General features: G+C 52.9%; 1 protein-coding gene across 4 annotated transcripts in view; it reads left to right on the top strand.

Annotated features, from left to right (window-relative positions):
- Positions 1-19,393, top strand: part of RYR1 (ryanodine receptor 1) — a 106,398-nt gene that overhangs the window by 7,619 nt on the left and 79,386 nt on the right. For all 4 annotated transcript variants that reach the window (XM_074369713.1, XM_074369711.1, XM_074369712.1 and 1 more), the window contains exons 6-28: positions 322-434; positions 737-830; positions 1,958-2,051; positions 2,214-2,288; positions 2,763-2,919; positions 3,058-3,222; positions 5,053-5,174; positions 5,660-5,855; positions 6,268-6,403; positions 6,484-6,579; positions 6,666-6,784; positions 7,483-7,616; positions 8,528-8,769; positions 9,286-9,478; positions 10,472-10,688; positions 11,452-11,556; positions 11,750-11,853; positions 12,327-12,410; positions 13,215-13,522; positions 14,319-14,521; positions 15,504-15,678; positions 15,851-16,059; positions 18,812-19,206. In XM_074369713.1, the coding sequence (XP_074225814.1) occupies positions 322-434; positions 737-830; positions 1,958-2,051; positions 2,214-2,288; positions 2,763-2,919; positions 3,058-3,222; positions 5,053-5,174; positions 5,660-5,855; positions 6,268-6,403; positions 6,484-6,579; positions 6,666-6,784; positions 7,483-7,616; positions 8,528-8,769; positions 9,286-9,478; positions 10,472-10,688; positions 11,452-11,556; positions 11,750-11,853; positions 12,327-12,410; positions 13,215-13,522; positions 14,319-14,521; positions 15,504-15,678; positions 15,851-16,059; positions 18,812-19,206 (3,736 nt within the window). The remainder of the gene's footprint in view (positions 1-321; positions 435-736; positions 831-1,957; positions 2,052-2,213; positions 2,289-2,762; positions 2,920-3,057; positions 3,223-5,052; positions 5,175-5,659; positions 5,856-6,267; positions 6,404-6,483; positions 6,580-6,665; positions 6,785-7,482; positions 7,617-8,527; positions 8,770-9,285; positions 9,479-10,471; positions 10,689-11,451; positions 11,557-11,749; positions 11,854-12,326; positions 12,411-13,214; positions 13,523-14,318; positions 14,522-15,503; positions 15,679-15,850; positions 16,060-18,811; positions 19,207-19,393) is intronic.

Below are 19,393 nucleotides of genomic sequence, written 5' to 3'. Positions count from 1 at the left end.
ACTGAAGGCAGGACGCTGGGGCCCAGAAGGTCTGTAGAACCCTGTGGGCGGGCATGGCAATGTTCTAGGGGCAGAGATGGAGGACTTCGGTGCTGATAGTCTAGGGTGTGGATGGACACATTCTGGCCAGAGAGACTTGGGCAAGCAGGAGGGAATCCTAAGCAGAGAGTCTGAGGGCAGGAACGGGGGACTGCAAGGCAGAGTTGGTGGCAGTAATAAGAGAGTGTGGGACAGAGGGCAGCGGCTCAGTGGCTGGGGATGCATTGAAGAGCATTCTGGGTAGCCACCATCCAGACAGCCCCCGCCCCGCCCCACCCATAGGAGAGGCCTGTTGGTGGACGACACACCCTGCCTCCAAGCAGAGGTCAGAAGGAGAGAAGGTTCGAGTTGGGGATGACCTCATCCTCGTCAGTGTCTCCTCTGAGCGCTACCTGGTGAGCAGCCCCACCCCCACCACAGGTCCTACTGCCCTGGAGGGCTGAGAGCACCCCATTTCCTTATTGGTTTGTCTGGTCTCTGGCCCCAACGTTCTGACTCCCAATTTCCAGTTTCCATCCAATTTCTGGTTTCTGATGCCCCATTTCCCGACTTGATCTCAGTTCCCTGATCTGTGACCCCAAATTTTTTGTCTCCCATCTGTCGGTTTCCTGGCTTCCACTCTTGGTTTCTGACTCTGACTCTGAAACTATTGCTCACCCTCCATCATCTCTGACTGCCACATCCTGGTTGCCCCCAGCACCTGTCGACGGCCAGTGGGGATCTCCAGGTTGACGCTTCCTTCATGCAGACACTGTGGAACATGAACCCCATCTGCTCTGGCTGTGAAGAGGGTGAGGACCCCAGACCTCTGGCCCGTAAACTGAGGCCCCCAAAACAGACCTCCAACATCACCCCTCAGATCCCAAACCTAGATCTCCCAATTATGACCCTCACACTTAGATCTCTAACTAACCCCAAATCCAGAACCCCAGAGCTCAGGTCTCCAAACCCAAAACTCAATATCAGACTCCAAATTCAGATCCCAAAGTTCACCTGCCAAACTCAGGTCATGGAGGTCAGACCCCTAAACTCAGATCCATAGCTTAGAACACCTACTTTGCAGTTTATCATCTCAGAACCCAACCTCAGCCCCTCAACCCCCCTAAATTCAAACTCAGATCCCCCAAATAAGACCCCTAATTCAGACCTCAAACTTCAGCCAACCAACCTCAGACCTCCAACTTTAACCTCAAATCTCTAAAATCATCTCCTGATTCAGACTCCCATGCTAAGTCCCTAAAGCATGGCCTCAACACTTGGACCAATTCTCACATCTCAAACCTCAAAGCCCTAAGCTACACCCAAGCTGAGACTCAAACCACAGACCTGGAAACTCAGGCCTTAATATCACACCCTGAAACTCACACCCACCAGCTTCTAACTACAAAGTTCGTATCTCCCCACACTCAGACCCCAAAGCTAAGACTTCCAAACCTCAGTCATCAGCCTTAGACCTCCAAAATAACACTCACCATTCAGACTTTGACTTTAGACCCATCTATTATACCTCTAAACCCAGGCCCCAAATCAAGCCCTAGAACTCAGACCCCAGTATCAGGGAACATTAGACCCATATCTCTGATGACATCCTCTGACCCCAGCCTCAGAAATCCAAACTCAGACCTTTAAACCCCAGATCCACCAACCTCCCAACCTCAACCCTGCATACCCAGACCCCCAAACTTAGATCCCAAATTCAGATACCAAATCTCATGCCCCCACTTCAGGCCTCAAAAAATGAGCCCAAACCCCAGATTATCACTTTGTACCCTGAAACTCAGATCTCCAACTGCAGAGTCCTGACCCCAGCCTCCCACCTCCCTTAGGGGACAAACAGGGCCTCCAGACTCTTCTTTGGCTCCCAGGCCTCTCTAGGGCTCCAGCCCCACTGTGACTACCTTCCCTCACTCCTGTCCAGGCTACGTGACCGGGGGCCACGTCCTCCGCCTCTTTCATGGACACATGGATGAATGTTTGACCATTTCCCCCGCTGACAGTGATGACCAGCGCAGGTCTGGGCTGAGAACAAGAGGGCCTGGGGTCTTGGGGTGGGGGTGGGGGTTGGCAAAGTTTGGATGGGGAGGTGGTCCTGGAATGCTATGGTTGGGATTAGGGATCAGATTCTGGGCAGCTGGAGCCTGAACCCCTGACCTCACTCTCTTCCATGTACCCAGGCTTGTCTACTATGAGGGGGGATCTGTGTGCACCCACGCCCGCTCCCTCTGGAGACTGGAGCCGCTGAGAATCAGGTGGGGGTCAGGGGCAGGGAAGGAGGCTGGGTCAGGGGCTAGGGGCTCCTGGGGGCACCTGGGAAGAGAAGAGGGTCTTGAAAAAAGAACTGAGGAAGAGACTGGAGTGTTTGGAGGGAAGATCTGGGGAGCCTAAGAGAGCAATGAAGGTCCTTGGGGTCCTAGAGTCCTGGAGAAGGAGGTCTTGCAGGTGGTGGGGGTTCCTGAGGGAGAGATCAGGGTTCCGAGTAAAACTGTGGGGAGTTGAGGGGAGAAAATGGTGGGCCTGGGAAAACTGGGGACACCAAAAACAGCTGGGGGACCCGGAGGAAGCAGTGAGTGCCTGAGAGAAGACTAGGGTTCCTGAAGCAGGACCGGGGACCCTAAAAAATATTTGAGGACTTGAGGAGGTTTTGACCAAGACTGCGGTGTCCTGTCTCTCTATCTGTGGGAGAACTGGGGGGCTCTGACCCCCCTTGTCCTTACCCTCTGCAGCTGGAGTGGGAGCCACCTGCGCTGGGGCCAGCCACTTCGCATCCGGCATGTCACCACCGGGCGGTACCTGGCACTCGTTGAGGACCAGGGCCTAGTGGTGGTTGATGCCAGCAAGGCCCACACCAAGGCCACCTCCTTCTGCTTCCGCATCTCTAAGGTGAGTGGGGTCAGGAGACCCCTCCCTCACCTGGAGCCCCAAATCCCACCCCAGCCCTCACTCTGCAGTCTTTCGGGGGGAGCACCCCCATTAAATGCACAGGCAGAGGAGGCTGACCCCTGTTCCCCGCCTCTGCAGGAGAAGCTGGATACGGCCCCCAAGCGGGATGTGGAGGGCATGGGCCCCCCTGAAATCAAGTATGGGGAGTCACTGTGCTTCGTGCAGCACGTGGCCTCAGGCCTGTGGCTCACTTATGCTGCCCCGGACCACAAGGCCCTGCGGCTCGGTGTGCTCAAGAAGAAGGTGGGTGCCCAGCAGCCCGAAGGGGTGGGGTACAGGCAGGGGCAGGAAGGGGATGGTGGGTGGTCATGCTGGAGCCTTCAGGAGTTTGAGGATGGACTGAGAGAAAGACAAAGACTGAGAGGGAACCTGAGACAGAGAGACAGGAAAAAAGAAAGACTATATACGTATTCTAGTGGTGTATGGATACACATATGTGTATGAAGAGAGAGGGAAATCTGGACAGAGAGACATGGAGACAGAAAACTAGAGAAAGATAGAGACAGGGAGGCAGAAATAAGAAAGACAGAGATGGAGAGAAAAAGATAGATAGTAACAGACTGAGAATAACAACCAACCAATGACTGCAGACCCCAGTTGTTCCAGATGTATGTGTGGAAAAATAGGGCAGCTATACAGACCTGTTTCCTTCCTTCCCTGTGTTCAGACACAGCAACTAAACTATCTCTTGTGAAGTACATAGTTTTACAACTGGAGAGTGGGAAAGTGACTTTTGACAGAGGGAATGGCATGTGCAAAGGCCCTGAGGTTGGGATGAGTTTGGTTTGTTGCAATAGCAGAAAGGAGATCTAGTTTGGCTCGAGTAGAGTGAGCGTGGGGTGAGTGGTGAGAGATGAAAAGAGGTGACGGGAACAGATCATGTAGGGTCTTGGGGGCTGTGGGGAGGGTCCTGGCTTTTACCCTGTGTGGGATGGAGCCACAAGAGTGTTTTGGGCAGGCCGGGGTGGGGGTGACCTGTTTCAGGTTCAAAGGGCTCCTGAGCTGCTTGTGGGAAGAGACTATGGGGAGCAGGGCAGAGGTGGATGAGGGAGATCAGGGAGGAGATCGCTGCACTGATACAGGTAGGAGATGACAGTGGACAGCACCAGGGTGGGGACAGGTGACAGGTGACAGGGTCTGGTTGTGTTTTGAGGGTGCAGCCAACAGAATTTTCTGACAGATTGGATTACGGTGTGAGAGGGTGAGGGGTTGAGGATGAGGCCATGGTTTTTGCCTTTTTTGCCCTGAGCCACTGGAAAGAAGGTGTCATTAACCCAGTCAAGGATAGTCAAGTGTCAGCTCAGGAGGACAGGCTCTGAAGCTTTACCCCCAATGCCTAGAACAGAGCCACTCAACAGACTCACTGAGTGACTAAGTAGAAAGACTAGGGAGGCACTTGTTTGCAAAAAAGGGTGCCTGTAGTTGGATATGTGAGCAGAGGATGTAGACACGTGCCTGGGCCAGAGAGAAGTGTGGGAGTGGTCAGCAGGCGGATGGTATTTACAGCTGCTGGACTGGCCGGGGTCCTGGGGAGGTCAGCTCAGGGGAGAGCTGGCAGCCGTGATGGTCTCACTTCCCAGAAATGTGTTCAGGCGTTCTGTTTGGGACATGTTAAGTTTGGGGAGCCCTTAGAGCTTTCTGGTGGGGGATATTAAGTCAGTAGTAGATACAGGTAGAGAGAGTCTGGCCTGGAGACAGACTAGATAGAGACAGAGAGGGAGAAACAAAGAGAATCAAAGAGGAACAGAGAAAGAGAAAGAAAGAGGCAGAGGCAGAGAGAGAGATGGAGATAGAGACAGAGAGGGAGAGACAAAGTGTGGGATAGACATGAGAGAGACAAAGATGGATAGACAGAAACAAAGACACAGAGACAGAGACAGAGAGGGGAAGGGATAGAAAGAGACTGAGAATGAAAGGCAGAGACAATTGAGGAAGGATAGGAGGAGAGGGGCTGGCAGAGAAATTCAGTGGAGGTTGGGGGCAACTTGGGAGCTAGAGTCTGGATGGAGGTCTGGGGAGCATGGCCCTGCGTGGCTGGACCTCCTCCTGACTTCTCTGTCCCACTGCTGCCAGGCCATGCTGCACCAGGAAGGCCACATGGACGATGCGCTGTCACTGACTCGCTGCCAGCAGGAGGAGTCCCAGGCTGCCCGCATGATCTATAGCACCGCAGGCCTGTACAACCAGTTCATCAAGTAAGCCACCTGCCTGCTCTGCCCCGGGTGCCACACCTTGACCCCCATGCTCCTGGTGTTCGTGCACCTGACCCTTTCATCTCCACCTCTGACATCCACCCCTCTGTCTAACATACACAAACTCCTGACCTCTCTACACTTGACCCCTATTCTGACCCCAACAACCATGCCTTTGACTTCACATCTCTGATCACACCTAATTTCACCACCGCCCCCCCCCCCCGACACCCAGACCCTCCACCCTGGACCTCCCTAGCCCTGACCTCTGCTTGCTTGTCCCCCTGTCCTGACACAGGCGCGTGTCCCAGTCCCAGCTCTGCCCTTGGCCACTGTGTGGCCTCGGGCCATGCCCTTCTCTCTCTGCGCCTCAGTCTCCCCCTCTGTTAAACAGGGGTGTCTGTGGGAGTCCTGCAGGGACCGGGTGGGGATGGTACTCGGTAGATAGAGCTCCAGATCCCCTGCTGACAAGTGCGCGGTCCCCGCAGGGGCCTGGACAGCTTCAGCGGGAAACCGCGGGGCTCCGGGTCGCCGGCAGGCACAACGCTGCCCCTCGAGGGGGTCATCCTGAGCCTGCAGGACCTCATCGGCTACTTCGAGCCGCCCTCCGAGGAGCTGCAGCACGAGGAGAAGCAGAGCAAGCTGCGCAGCCTGCGTAACCGGCAGAGCCTCTTCCAGGAGGAGGTGAAGCCCGGGCCCGGGAGGGCGGGGTCTGTGGGCGCGGGGGGCGGGGCCTGTGGGAGGGGCGGGACCTGCGGGACCTGGGGTAGCAGTGGTCTGAGAGGGGGCGGGACAGGTGGAGGGGCGCGAGGAAGGAAGGACCCGGCCTGTGTGAACAGGGAGGGGAGGTGGGTCGGCGGGGACACATGAGAGGGCGGGGCCTTGAAGAGAATCCGGACTGGGTTGATGGGCGGGGCTTCGAGGAGAGGCGGGAGATTGGGAGTGAAAGGGGACGTGGAGCTGACCGCACCGGTGTAGATCTGGGAAAAACACAGTTAATAGCTGTTGAAGGAATGTGAATTAGCAAATCCAAGAAAGGCAAAGAAGGGAGGGGCGTGGGATTCCTGTGATGACCCCCCTGTTTTCGCTACCCCAGGGGATGCTCTCCCTGATCCTGAATTGCATTGACCGCCTGAATGTCTACACCACTGCCGCCCACTTTGCGGAATTTGCAGGGGAGGAGGCAGCCGAGTCCTGGAAAGAGATTGTGAACCTGCTCTATGAAATCCTGGGTAAGGGGCCCCAGTCTTGACCTCTCAGAGCACCCCACATTCCCAGTTCTGTTGGATCTGACCCCTCTTTCCGCCCTCAGCCTCTCTGATCCGTGGAAATCGTGCCAACTGTGCCCTCTTCTCCAACAACTTGGATTGGTTGGTTAGCAAGCTGGATCGGCTGGAAGCCTCCTCTGGTAGGAGAACCCAGGGGGAGGGGATGGAGGTTTGAGGGTAGAGGAGGGCTGCAGCCACCTCACCTCTCACCCTGATCCCTGTGCAGGGATCCTGGAGGTGCTGTACTGTGTCCTGATTGAGAGTCCTGAGGTCCTGAACATCATCCAAGAGAACCACATCAAGTCCGTCATCTCCCTCCTGGACAAGCATGGGAGGAACCACAAGGTTGGCCCCTCATCCCTGACCTCTCTTCCCCTGAATTCTGAACACTGACCTTTCCCCGTGGCCCTCAGATTGTCCCCCTGCCCCGTCCCTGTCTTATCTCTTACCTGAACTCCTCTGCCACACACTTTCATCTCAACACAAAGGTCTCAGACTCATGGTTCTTAAATGGATTCGGGGCTACAGAAGGTGCTCCATTAGATCTCTGAAGTTTTTTTTAATTTCTAATTTTGTAGACTTTAGGTGGGCTGCACACACACCCTCCAGTTTGCCACAGGTCTTACTGGTTCCTATTGAATTATTTCTAACCATCTCATGTATTTCCATTATCCGACTGGCTCCTGAAGACACAAGTTTGCAACCCTCACTGATCTAAAGCCTCATCCTGATCCCTGTTCTCGCTCACTGACTGACTCTTTCACTCTTCCCTCTGACCTCTCACCTTTTACTCCAGTCTCTCCCTTCTTCCAATGCTGATGCCTTCTCCCAACTCATATGGCCGCCAGCCTCTCGCCTGACCTTTCTCTTTGACCCTGACCTCTCTGTGATCTCTGAGCCCACACTTTCACCACCTCGTCTCAGTCAAAATCTCCATTTCCCATCCTGGCACATCATCCTTCTGGTTTTCCACTCTGGGCCTTCCACCCTAGAACCCCCTCCCCTGATGCCCTAACACCCTGACCTCTGACCTTGACCTGCAGGTGCTGGATGTGCTGTGCTCCCTGTGTGTGTGCAACGGCGTGGCCGTGCGCTCCAACCAAGATCTCATTACTGAGAACTTGCTCCCTGGCCGCGAGCTTCTGCTGCAGACAAACCTCATCAACTATGTCACCAGGTCTGTCGCCTAACCCCTGACCCCAGAACTCAGAACCTCTCAACCCCTCTCCCTGACTCAGATTCCATACCCAGGTGGATGGGCCTCTGCCCATCTTCCACCCCAGGACTTAACACTGGTCCCCACAGCTGACCACTCTTGCCCCAGCTCACCCCTGGCTCCTCATGCCTCTTGTCCTCTCTCTTGTTCCATTTCTGCCTCTGTCTCTTTTCCTTCATTCCTTCTTTCCTTCCTTCCTTCCTTTCTTTCTTTCTTTCTTTCTTTCTTTCTTTCTTTCTTTCTTTCTTTCTTTCTTTCTTTCTTTCTTTCTTTCTTTCTTTCTTTCTTTCTTTCTTTCCTTCTCTTTCTCTTTCTTTCTCTCTTTTGTTTTCTTTCTTTTTTCTTTTCCTTCCTTCCTTCCTTCCTCCCTTCCTTCCTTCCTCCCTCCCTTCCTTCCTTCCTCCCTCCCTCCCTCCCTCCCTCCCTCCCTCCCTTCCTTTCTTTCTTTCTTTCTTTCTTTCTTTCTTTCTTTCTTTCTTTCTTTCTTTCTTTCTTTCTTTCTTTCTTTCTTTCTTTCTTTCTTTCTTTCTTTCTCTCTCTTTCTCTCTTTCTTTCTCTCTCTCTTTCTTTCTTTCTGTGTTTGCTTTTTTTGTCTTTGTCTTTTTGTCTGTGTCTATTTCTCCTCCATTTCCTTTTCCTGGTCTCTCTCCCATCTCTCTCTTCTCTGTCCTTTGATGTCTCTCTGTGTGTCTCTGCCTCCGCTTTCTCTCTGTGTCTTTTTGTCTCTTACCCTCTGTCTCCATGTCTCTGCCTTTCTGTTTTTCCTGTGTATGCCTCTCTTTGCCTTTCTCCCTCTCCCCTCTATCCCCACCAGCCTGGCTCTCCTCTCCATTTCTCCTTCATCCTCCTCTCCTGTCCTGTCTCTCCTGCAGCATCCGCCCCAACATCTTTGTGGGCCGAGCAGAGGGCTCCACGCAGTACAACAAATGGTACTTTGAAGTGATGGTGGACGAGGTGGCTCCATTCCTGACCGCTCAGGCCACCCACCTGCGGGTGGGCTGGGCCCTTACTGAGGGCTACAGCCCCTACCCTGGGGGCGGCGAGGGCTGGGGCGGCAACGGGGTCGGCGATGACCTCTATTCCTACGGCTTTGATGGGCTGCATCTCTGGACAGGTACCTGGACCCTTCTAGGGGACCCTCAACCCTGACCATTGACCCAAGTTTCTAAGGCTCTCACCACACACTTTGGAGCTCTTGGGGTTCTGACTTCCAAAACAGGCTAACTTTGACCCCTTGTCACTCATTTCCAGGCACCCTAACCCTAGAGCTTCCAGAATCTTGGCCCTAACCTATTTCCTCCTAGCCTCCAGAACTCTGACCCCAGAGGATGTCTGATCCCTGCCCTAGAGATCTCAGAAAACTGCCCAGATTATTATGACCTCTGCTCTTTGACTTCTGATCCCAAAGCTTCCAGAATCCTAACTTGGGATAAATTTATTCTCTTATCCCACAGCTCTCAAGAGCCTAACCTCTGGGGAAACTTGACCCCTGCCCCTAATCTCTAAGGAACATTTGACCTTAGGGTTTCTAGAATCCAGACCCCATAGGATCCTCTAATATCTGCCCCTTGTTTCTTGAGACTATTGGTTTCATTGGTCCTCTGACTTCTCCCTGGTCACCCTGGTGCAGGACATGTACCACGCCTGGTGACTTCCCCAGGGCAGCACCTCCTGGCCCCTGAGGACGTGGTCAGCTGCTGCCTGGACCTCAGCGTGCCATCCATCTCCTTCCGCATCAATGGTTGTCCTGTGCAGGGTGTCTTCGAAGCCTTCAACCTTGATGGGCTCTTCTTCCCTGTTGTCAGCTTCTCGGCTGGTGTCAAGTAAGGACGTGCCCCTGCCCCCTTGCCAGTTCCCAGACCTGGGACTGTCCGGAGACAGCTTCTGTAAGCACTCCACGGCCTTCTATGGGGTCAAGACCCAGCAGCCTACCCTCAGAACTGACTGGCCAGATCTCTACATGAAGGTCCTGGTGACCTCTACATGATCCCAGACACTCTCAGTGCCCTCCGAGTGACTCCAGCTTCTCCCCAACCCCATGGCCTTCCAGTGATCTCTAAGTGTCCTCCAAATTTCACAATGAACTTTTAATAATACCAGATTCTCCCAATGACCTCTCAAATGACCTGTGACTCTCCTAATGACTCTGTGCCTTTCCAATGACATCCAAATGACTCCAGACTCTGACAGTGATCTTCTAATGACCACAAAGGCTCCTCGACCCTTCAATGATCTTGGACTCTCCCAATGACTCCATGTGCTTGATAACTTCTCAGTGACCCCAGCATCTCTCAATGATATTCTAATAGCTCCACAATCTCCCAGTGACCCCTCAATGACCACAGTTATTTCAAAGACCTCTCAATAGCCCAGTCTTTTCCCAATGACCCTGAGCTCTGAGAATGACTTCCTCACCATTCAGCGGTGACTATGATTATCTTGAAGTTACTCCAGACTCTCAGTAACTTCTTTAATGATCTTCTTCTTGGTCTCCCCCAAACCTTCTGGTATCTCCAAATGCTCTGTTGACCCAGTGCCTCCTCCAAATGACCTTCCCATGACCTTAGATTAGCTCCCCCAGTGACCTGACCCCACATTCCTTTTTTGGTTTTCCAATGATTCTCATTGGTGTCAGACATTCTCTTTGACCTTAGACTTTCCTGACTCCTAAATTACTTTCATGAACCTATGACTGCTCAGTGACCTCAGGTCTCCCCAGAACCTTCCACTGATCCCACAATTGCTCCTGTACCCCTACTGAGCACAGCCTCTCCTCTATAAACTGCCCCCAGTAGTGACTCCACTCTCTTATCCAGGGTGCGGTTCCTCCTTGGTGGCCGCCATGGCGAATTCAAGTTCCTCCCTCCACCTGGCTATGCCCCTTGCCATGAGGCTGTTCTCCCGCGAGAGCGACTCCACCTGGAACCCATCAAGGAGTATCGGCGGGAGGGGCCCCGGGGACCCCACCTGGTGGGCCCGAGCCGCTGCCTGTCGCATACCGACTTTGTGCCCTGCCCCGTGGACACTGTCCAGGTACTACCTGCCCTGCAAGGGTTTCCTAGTGAGGCAGACTCCCTTAGGAGTCAGGGAAGTGGGGAGCTGAGCTGGAAGCTGGGGGTTTGTTAACAGGTGGGGAAACTGAGGCAGAGCGGAGGCAAAGGAATTTCTTGAGGCAGAATCCTAGTTTCAGGAAGTCTTTACTATAGCCCCCTAAAGAAAGGACTATTGCTGCCCCCAATATACAGTTGAAGAAAGTGAGGCCCAGAGAGATTAAGCAGCCTGTGCAAGTCACACAGCTGATATGAACCCAGGCGGTCTGATTCCAAAGCCTGTGATCTTATCCACCACAATTCATTGGGCATCTTTTCTATTCCAGGCCTCTTCCACTCCTCTTATCCCAACCTGAGCTTCCTCCCTTCCTTCCAAGCATGTCCCTGTAGGAGGGGACATAAGTTGTGCTTAAGAGACTCATCAGCATGTTACTGTGAGCTTGTGGCCTCACTTCTGTGTGCCTCAGTTCCCTCACCTGTGAGGAAAAGGGGGTAATGATAGAACCTACCTCTAGCATCATTGTGAAGGTTAGACGAATTAATATATGTGACATGCTAAGTGCTTACTCAGCTGGGCATCAAACCTGGAGGCCAGACGAGGTGATGGGGAGCAGGGCTCGGATGGCAGGAAAGGTCAAAAGAGTTTGTTGGGGGACTGTCCAGGGCTCATACATGTTCTCAGGAAGAGGAATCATGGCACAGGCTGGAGGGAACTCGGGGACCTCACCAACATCCCCTGCCTCCAGATTGTCCTGCCTCCCCATCTGGAACGTATTCGGGAGAAGCTGGCAGAGAACATCCATGAACTCTGGGCACTGACTCGCATCGAGCAGGGCTGGACCTACGGCCCGGTGAGGAGACTGCCTGCAGCACGAGGGAGTGAGGCTTGACTCGCTGTGGGGGAGTGAGAATGGTTCACTAGGGGAGAGGGGCTGGCAGTGGGGGGAAGGGGTGGCAGAACTTGGGGTGGGAGGTCAGGGGTTACGGCCTGGAGTGTTGGGGGAGGGAAGGGGAACCGAGGAGTTGACTCTGGGGTTTCTCCAGGTTCGGGATGACAATAAGAGGCTGCACCCGTGTCTCGTGGACTTCCACAGCCTGCCGGAGCCTGAGAGGAATTACAACCTCCAGATGTCGGGGGAGACACTCAAGTGAGGGGGGGTGCCAGGGAGCAGGGGCCTGGGCAGGAGGGCAAGGAGAGACAGGAGAGTGAGACAGAGACTGAGAAAGACAGAGGAAAAAGAGACGGAGGCAGGGTTGTGAGGCAAAAACTGACAGAGGGCAAGAAAGGGAGACAGAGGTGTAAAGAAAAATGCTCTAAGAGTGAGAGAGAGAGAAAGAGACAAAGAAAGAAGCAGACAGAAAAGGATGAACACAGTCAAAGGGTTACAGAGACAGAGAGACAGGGAGAGACAGGAGTCAGAGGGACAGACACCCAGACAGAGAGAGATGGGGACCAAGACGCCCCCAAAACCAGAGCAAGAGATGTGGAGAGATCTGGAGACCCAGAGATGGAGCCAACAGGGGCTGGGGGAGGGGAGGAGCTGGGCTAGAGGACAGGAAGCTGGGGGCAGGGAGGCCATGTGAGGGGACCCCATCCCCCTGACTCTGCTCCCCGCCCCAGGACTCTGCTGGCGCTGGGCTGCCACGTGGGCATGGCGGACGAAAAAGCAGAAGACAATCTTAAGAAGACAAAACTCCCCAAGACGTGAGTATGGGTGGCCCGGGCCCCACCTGGGGAATAGAGTAGGGGTCTGGGGATGTCATCGTGAGGGCTGGAGCAGTGGAGGGCTGGTGTGGGAAGCAGAGGTCAGAGACAAAGGGCTGTGGGTTTGGGTGTGGGTCATAGAACCAGGGGTCAGGACACCGGAGTCAGTGGTGAGTGTCCTGGGGAGGTGTTAGGAATCAGGAATGCGGGGTTAGGAATTCCAGAGAGAGAGCGGGAGTGAGTGGGGGTCTGCCACGGAGTTTGAGGAAAATGAGGGAGCAGAGGTCATATCTGAGTTAGAGGTGAGGGGTCAATGAAAGAGGTAAGAAATTGTAGGAGTTTTACGTAAGGGATCTTAGAAATATATGTGAGAGATCAGAGGTCCTGGGGATAGAGGCCAGTGTTCAAAGGTTAAGGACTGCAAACCAGGAGTTTGGAATGACAGGGTCTGGGATCAGAGGTAAGATGCCTCAAAGTTAGAGATTAGGGATTAGAGAGTTCCAGGGTCACAGATGAGACTCCCAAAATCAAGATGACGGGGTCACAGAGGCCAGAGGTCAATGAAGTCAAAGCCCTTACTAGGGTCACAGGATCCTGCGGTCAGAGGTCAAGTATCTCAGAGTATCTTATTTAAGGGAGTCCTATAGAACCCTGATGTCAGAGATCAAAGGTCAGAAATTTCAAAGCCCAGGGCTGAGGATCATGGGATCCTAAGGACAGGGGTCAGAAGTCAAGGGTCCCCTAGCACAGAGCCCCGAAGTGGAGGTGAGCGTCTGGTCCCACCGAGCCCCACTGCACTGGCAGGTACATGATGAGCAATGGGTACAAGCCGGCGCCGCTGGACCTGAGCCATGTGAGACTGACACCGGCACAGACGACACTGGTGGACCGGCTGGCTGAGAATGGCCACAACGTGTGGGCACGGGACCGCGTGGCCCAGGGCTGGAGCTACAGCTCTGTGCAGGACATCCCCTCCCGCCGGAACCCTCGCCTCGTGCCCTACCGCCTGCTGGACGAGGCCACCAAGCGCAGCAACCGGGACAGCCTTTGCCAGGCCGTGCGCACCCTGCTGGGCTACGGCTACAACATTGAGCCGCCCGACCAGGAGCCCAGTGAGTGCTGACCACAGGCCCCTGCCCCTGCCCCCGCCCCTTGACTCCTGACCTCTGACCCAATCCAGCCCCTCAATGGGCTACATCTTCAACACTGACCCCCTCCCCCAATCCTGACACTCTGTCCCTGATTCTGAACCCAATCCTGACCACTGACCTGACCTGACTCAAGCCCTGCCTGGGCTAAGGCTGTGACACTGGGCAGCCAGACCAGGAGCCCGGTGAGCGCTCCCCCTGACCCCTGACTCCAGTTCCTGACCCTGCTCTGACCCTTGTCCCCTGTCCTCTGGACTATAGCTGCAACATGGAGCCACCCAACCAAGGGCTCAGAGAGCCTCTAACCCCTTCTTCTAACTTTACCCCTGATCTGTACTGACCCCCATCCAAGCCTCAACCCCTAACCCTAACTGTGGTCCTCAGCCTTCAATTTCTCAACCCCTGCCCCCAACCCCAATTTCTATTCTCTCCTTGACCCCGACTCTGACTCCCTTTCCCGGATCCTGCTCTCCACCCTTGATTCTTACCATCAACCTTAATCTTGACCCTTAACTCCAGATTACGAGCATGAATGACGTGCCTTTCTCCCTCCGTGTCTCTGTCAGTATGTCCTCTCAGAGCTCTGACTGCTAGGACAGGGGAGGAGAAAGTCTCACTCAGGAAGTCGCTCCTACCTCTCTGTGACTACCCTGAGATTCCCCAGCTCTCCTCCTCTGACACCAAGCCCCCCAAGGCCCTTACTTTCTCTGGTCTCTCCCAGCAACCCAGCCTCGCTGACTCTGCCTGGCCCCACTTGTAGGTCTGGTGGAGAGCCAGTCTCGCTGGGATCGGGTGCGCATCTTCCGGGCAGAGAAATCCTACGCGGTGCAGACCGGCCGCTGGTACTTCGAGTTCGAGGCAGTTACCACGGGTGAGATGCGAGTCGGCTGGGCGAGGCCCGAGCTGCGGCCTGACGTGGAGCTGGGAGCTGATGAGCTGGCCTATGTCTTCAATGGGCACCGCGTGGGTAGCTCCCTGGTCTCCACTCTGCCAGACTCTGGGGTCCTTCCCACAGCTCCTACACTCCAGCCCTGCCTCTATCTGTGCCTCATTCTGTCTACCCATCCTTGCATCTACCTTACCACCCATCCACTCATCCATCCATTCATCCACCCATCCATCCATCCTTTTCTCTCTCTCTGTCCATGCATATATCCATCCAACATCTGCCTCTCTATTCAACTATCCAACTATCCAACTATCCATTCATCCATTCATCCATCCATCTACTCATCTGTCCAAATAACCACTTAGCCATCCATGTTTCCATCTCTTCATGTATTTGTTAGTTTCATTCACCTATTTAATCAATTTGTGATTTCAGTTATCTATCCATTCATCTATCCAATAACTTAATGCATGCATACATCATCTATTTATCCACCCATCCATCCATCTAACCATCCACCTATCTATGTGTCTATCTACACTTTCTTCATGCCCTGCATCAACCCATCTCAGCTTTCATTTCATTCTGCCATCCAGCCATACACCCTGCTTCCCATCCATCCATCCATCTCATTTTCCATTGATCTATTATAGGGGCATACGAGTGTGTATGGGTGTGTACTGGGGACAGTGATAGGTTAGTTTTTCCTTTCCATCCCGCTACTTGCTGCCAACCCCAGCCCGTCCTGCCACCACTTTGGTGGTCTGTGTTACTCTAGCCCCAGCCATGGGAACAGTAGAGAACACAGGCAGAAGGGATGAGATACAGAGATTAGTGGGAAGGGAAACATAAATGCCTATCCCTTACATTCCAAGAATCCTGGATGCAAATGTGGGGAAAGATGGGAGACACCGTGGGGGTGACCCCTCTTCCGTTCCACATGCCCTGGACCTGATGCCTTGCATGTATATCTTTACATGTCTCTCCTTGCTTCTGTATCTCTCCATGTCTCTGTTTGTCTCTCCCACACCATGTCTTCCTCTTGCCTCCTCACAGGGCCAGCGCTGGCACCTGGGTAGTGAACTATTTGGGCGTCCCTGGCAGTCGGGTGATGTCGTGGGCTGCATGATCGACCTCACAGAGAACACCATTATCTTCACCCTCAATGGAGAGGTCCTCATGTCCGATTCAGGCTCTGAGACAGCATTCCGGGATATTGAAGTTGGGGATGGTAAGGGCTGGCCTCATGGCCCCTTTCTGGTTTTCTTCCACCTCACCTGACCCCACTCTGTCCCTCCAGCCTCCCACTCTTCTGTCCCTTCTTTCCACAGTACTTCCTCCCCGTAGCTACCCCTGCCCTGCTCACCTACCCTCACCCCTGTCCACCCATCCCTTCCCTCCAGGCTTCCTGCCCGTCTGCAGCTTGGGACCTGGCCAGGTGGGTCACCTGAACCTGGGTCAGGATGTGAGCTCCCTGCGGTTCTTTGCCATCTGCGGCCTCCAGGAAGGTTTTGAGCCATTCGCCATCAACATGCAGCGCCCAGTTACCACCTGGTTCAGCAAAAGCCTTCCCCAGTTTGAGGCTGTGCCCCTTGAGCACCCCCACTATGAGGTGAGAACCGACCCCACTCAGTCCCCCCTGATCTGCCCCCAACTCTCATTTCCCCCATGATTCTCTTCCCTGGACTTCTCTTTTATTTCTATGTTAACCCATAAACCATGTAGAAGTAGGTGTCAGGATAATGGGCTCCCAAGGCTACCTTGTTGGGCATAACCTTGGCAAACTGCACCTTTCTGAGCTCCTGGTACCTTGCCTCTAAAATTGGGGAAGGGAGAAAAGAGAAGCTGGATTAAGTGACCCAAGTGGAAATTTCCAGCCTTTATGACTATCTGATCCTACAAAAGGTTTAAAGAAATATAAGTCTTTGGGTACATTTTGACACCTTATTACTAATAGTTATCTGTGTGTGTGTGTTTATTTATCTTTAGTAATTCTTCATTAATCTGAGTATCCTAATTTTTAGACTATAGTGTCTTTCTTTCCCAAGGTTAAATTCAAGGTCAGAGACTGATGATAAAAAAACCAAAAAGACCAAAGTGATAGTCCTTTTCCCAACCTGGGAAGAACTGGGATTTCACATGGCTGAGCATCAGCTGGTGTTTTAGAATCAGACAGACCTGAGGTTGGTCTCTTACCTGCTGTGTGATCTTGGGGATGTGACTGTCTCCTCCTGAGCCTCAGTTAACCCATCGTTCAGATCCTTCCCACATAATCTCTTTCTCTTTTCTAAATTATTTGAAGAAGTTGGAGACGTCATGTCTCTTTATCCCTAAATGTTTAAACATGCATTTCTTCACAACAAGCTATGCTCTTAAAGAAGCACAGTTATGAAAATCAGGAAATGTAACATCGATTCAGAATATTACCTAATTTATAATCACACGTTCAAATTTTGTTCATTGTGGCAATAATGTCTCTTTTTATTTTTCTGGTCCAAAATGCAGTCCAGGATTACATGTTACAGTTAGTTATTATGTCTCATTCATCTTTAATGTAGAATGGTCCTGAGTCTTTCTTTGTCTTTCATGGCATTGACAGTTTTGAAGGGTACAGACCAGTTATTTTGCAGAATATTTCTCAGCTTGGGTTGGCCTAATGTCTTCTCATGATTAGGTTCAGGTTACACATATTTGGCAGGAAAACCACAGCAAAGAGGTTGTGTCTTGCTTCATACAGGATATTAGACTGGACATCATGTCACTATGTCTTATGACTCATGATCTTAACTTTGGTTAAAGTGACTTACTTGGTTGGGTGGAGTCTGCCAGATTCCTCCACCGTAAAGTCACTACTTTTCTCTTTGTAATTAATAAATAACTTACGGGGAGGCATTTTAAGGCTAGGTAAAAATGGAAGAGTTTTAAACAGGGGAATGTCCAGTCTTGATGTGGACAAGTGTGGTTGGAAGGGTCGTTATTGGACAGTGGATTGTAGGAGGCGAGATTGGAGGCACAAGCACCAGAGAGGTGCTTGGGGTGGGAGAGGTTGTGGAGTAGACGTGAACCTCCCAATCCCTGTCACTGCCAGATGGTGTTCTCCACCCGAAGAACAGAATGCTGGACAGCAGTAAGAATGAATAAACTAACCTACACACAACCACATGGACGAATCTCACAGACATAACGTTGAGGGAACGAAGCCAGACACGAAAGAGGATACTGTAGGATTTCATTCATAGAAAGTTCAAGAATAGGCAAAGCTACTCTGTGGTGTGTTAAGTCAAGAGGATGTTACTGTGAAAGAATAACTCAGACTTTTAGTTGCTTTGCATACAAATCACAGGCAGGAGATGGTCAGTACACTTGTTAAGGAGCAGAGGCAAACAAATTTATAAGAGAGAGAGGATTTTAAGAGAGAGAGGAGGGAAAAAGACCCTGTAGACAGTCTGGGAACAGCGAATCTTGGTTGCACAGTTTTAGGGTGAAGTCACTGGCTAGCGAGGAGCACAGGGGTCTGTCTTGGCAATTGGTCCTTGAGGAGGTCAACTTGAAGCAGGGCATCAAGGAAAGGGAGCCACTTCAGTTGTTATGGGAGTCTCCAGAAGACGTGAGAGTCAGTCTTTGGAGTGCACAGTCCAGCCGTCTGTCCCTCTGTCAGCTCCTGCCCCTTATTTAGGCCAAAATCCATCACTGTCTTTGAGAGGGTAGTGACTAAATGGGCACCGAGGGCATCCCCAGGGAGACTGAGTGCATTCTGTTTCTCTATCTGGGTGCTGTGTACACAGGTGTGGTCAATCCAAAACCTCGTCAGGCTGTGCACTTATGAGGTGTGCATTCTTCTGAGTGTTATATTTCCACAAACAGCAAGTTTAGCAAAAATTCAACTGGGGAAGCTTTACAAAACTCTGACCCTTTTGGGCTGCTATCCCCAAGAGTTCTCCCCAAGATACCAGGAGGGCAGAGCCTTCGTTCTGTTCACTGATGTGTTCCCAGAACTTGGAACAGTGTTTGGCACATAGTAGGTTCTTGGTAAATACTTGTGGAATAGGTGGATGGATGGATGGATGGTGGGTGGGTGACCTGTTCTGGAATGAGACCTGTGCACAGGTAGGTTTGAAAGCTCCCCAAGTGATTCCAGTCTCTGACCAGGGCTTCCCACTGTACAAAGGTACCCAGACAAAGATTGACAGAGAGCTGCATGCACCCCATGGCCAAGCTGTGTCCCATGGGAGCTCATCCACCTAGAGGAGTGAGTCTTTGGCTAATTCTTATACAGTGCTCTAAGGCCTAATGGTGACTCTAAGGCCTAAGGTTTAGGACCAATGGTCCAGCTGACCCTCCTGACTGTGCCTCCCACTCCCCAGGTGGCTCGTGTGGACGGCACTGTGGATACGCCCCCCTGCCTGCGCCTCACCCACCGCACCTGGGGCTCCCAGAACAGCCTGGTAGAGATGATCTTTCTCCGGCTGAGCCTTCCAGTCCAGTTCCACCAGCACTTCCGCTGCACCGCAGGGGCCACCCCCCTGGCCCCGCCTGGCCTGCAGCCCCCAGCCGAGGATGAGGCCCGGGCAGCAGAACCTGACCCTGACTATGAGAACCTGCGCCGCTCAGCTGGGCGCTGGGGCGAGGCTGAGGGGGGCAAAGAAGGGTCTGTCAAGGAGGGGGCACCCGGGGCCACCACCCAGGCTGGGGTAGAGGCCCAGCCTCCCAGGGCAGAGAATGAGAAGGACGCTACCACAGAGAAGAACAAGAAGAGAGGGTGAGTCAAGGGTGGAGCAGGATGTGGTTTGGGGTCTGTCCTGGGACTGCCAACTAGGCAACCTCAATAACTCGAGAAACCCCACTGGATCCCAAAGTGGCCCCATATATTATTGAGGGATCCCATTATGTCTCAAGTGAATGCCACTATTTCCCTGGGATGCTCTAATTTCCCTGAGAATGTAAAA

This window comes from Camelus bactrianus, chromosome 9, assembly GCF_048773025.1.
Source record: "Camelus bactrianus isolate YW-2024 breed Bactrian camel chromosome 9, ASM4877302v1, whole genome shotgun sequence".
Classification (NCBI taxonomy): Eukaryota; Metazoa; Chordata; class Mammalia; order Artiodactyla; family Camelidae; genus Camelus; species Camelus bactrianus.
This window is presented reverse-complemented; position numbering and strand designations above follow the sequence as displayed.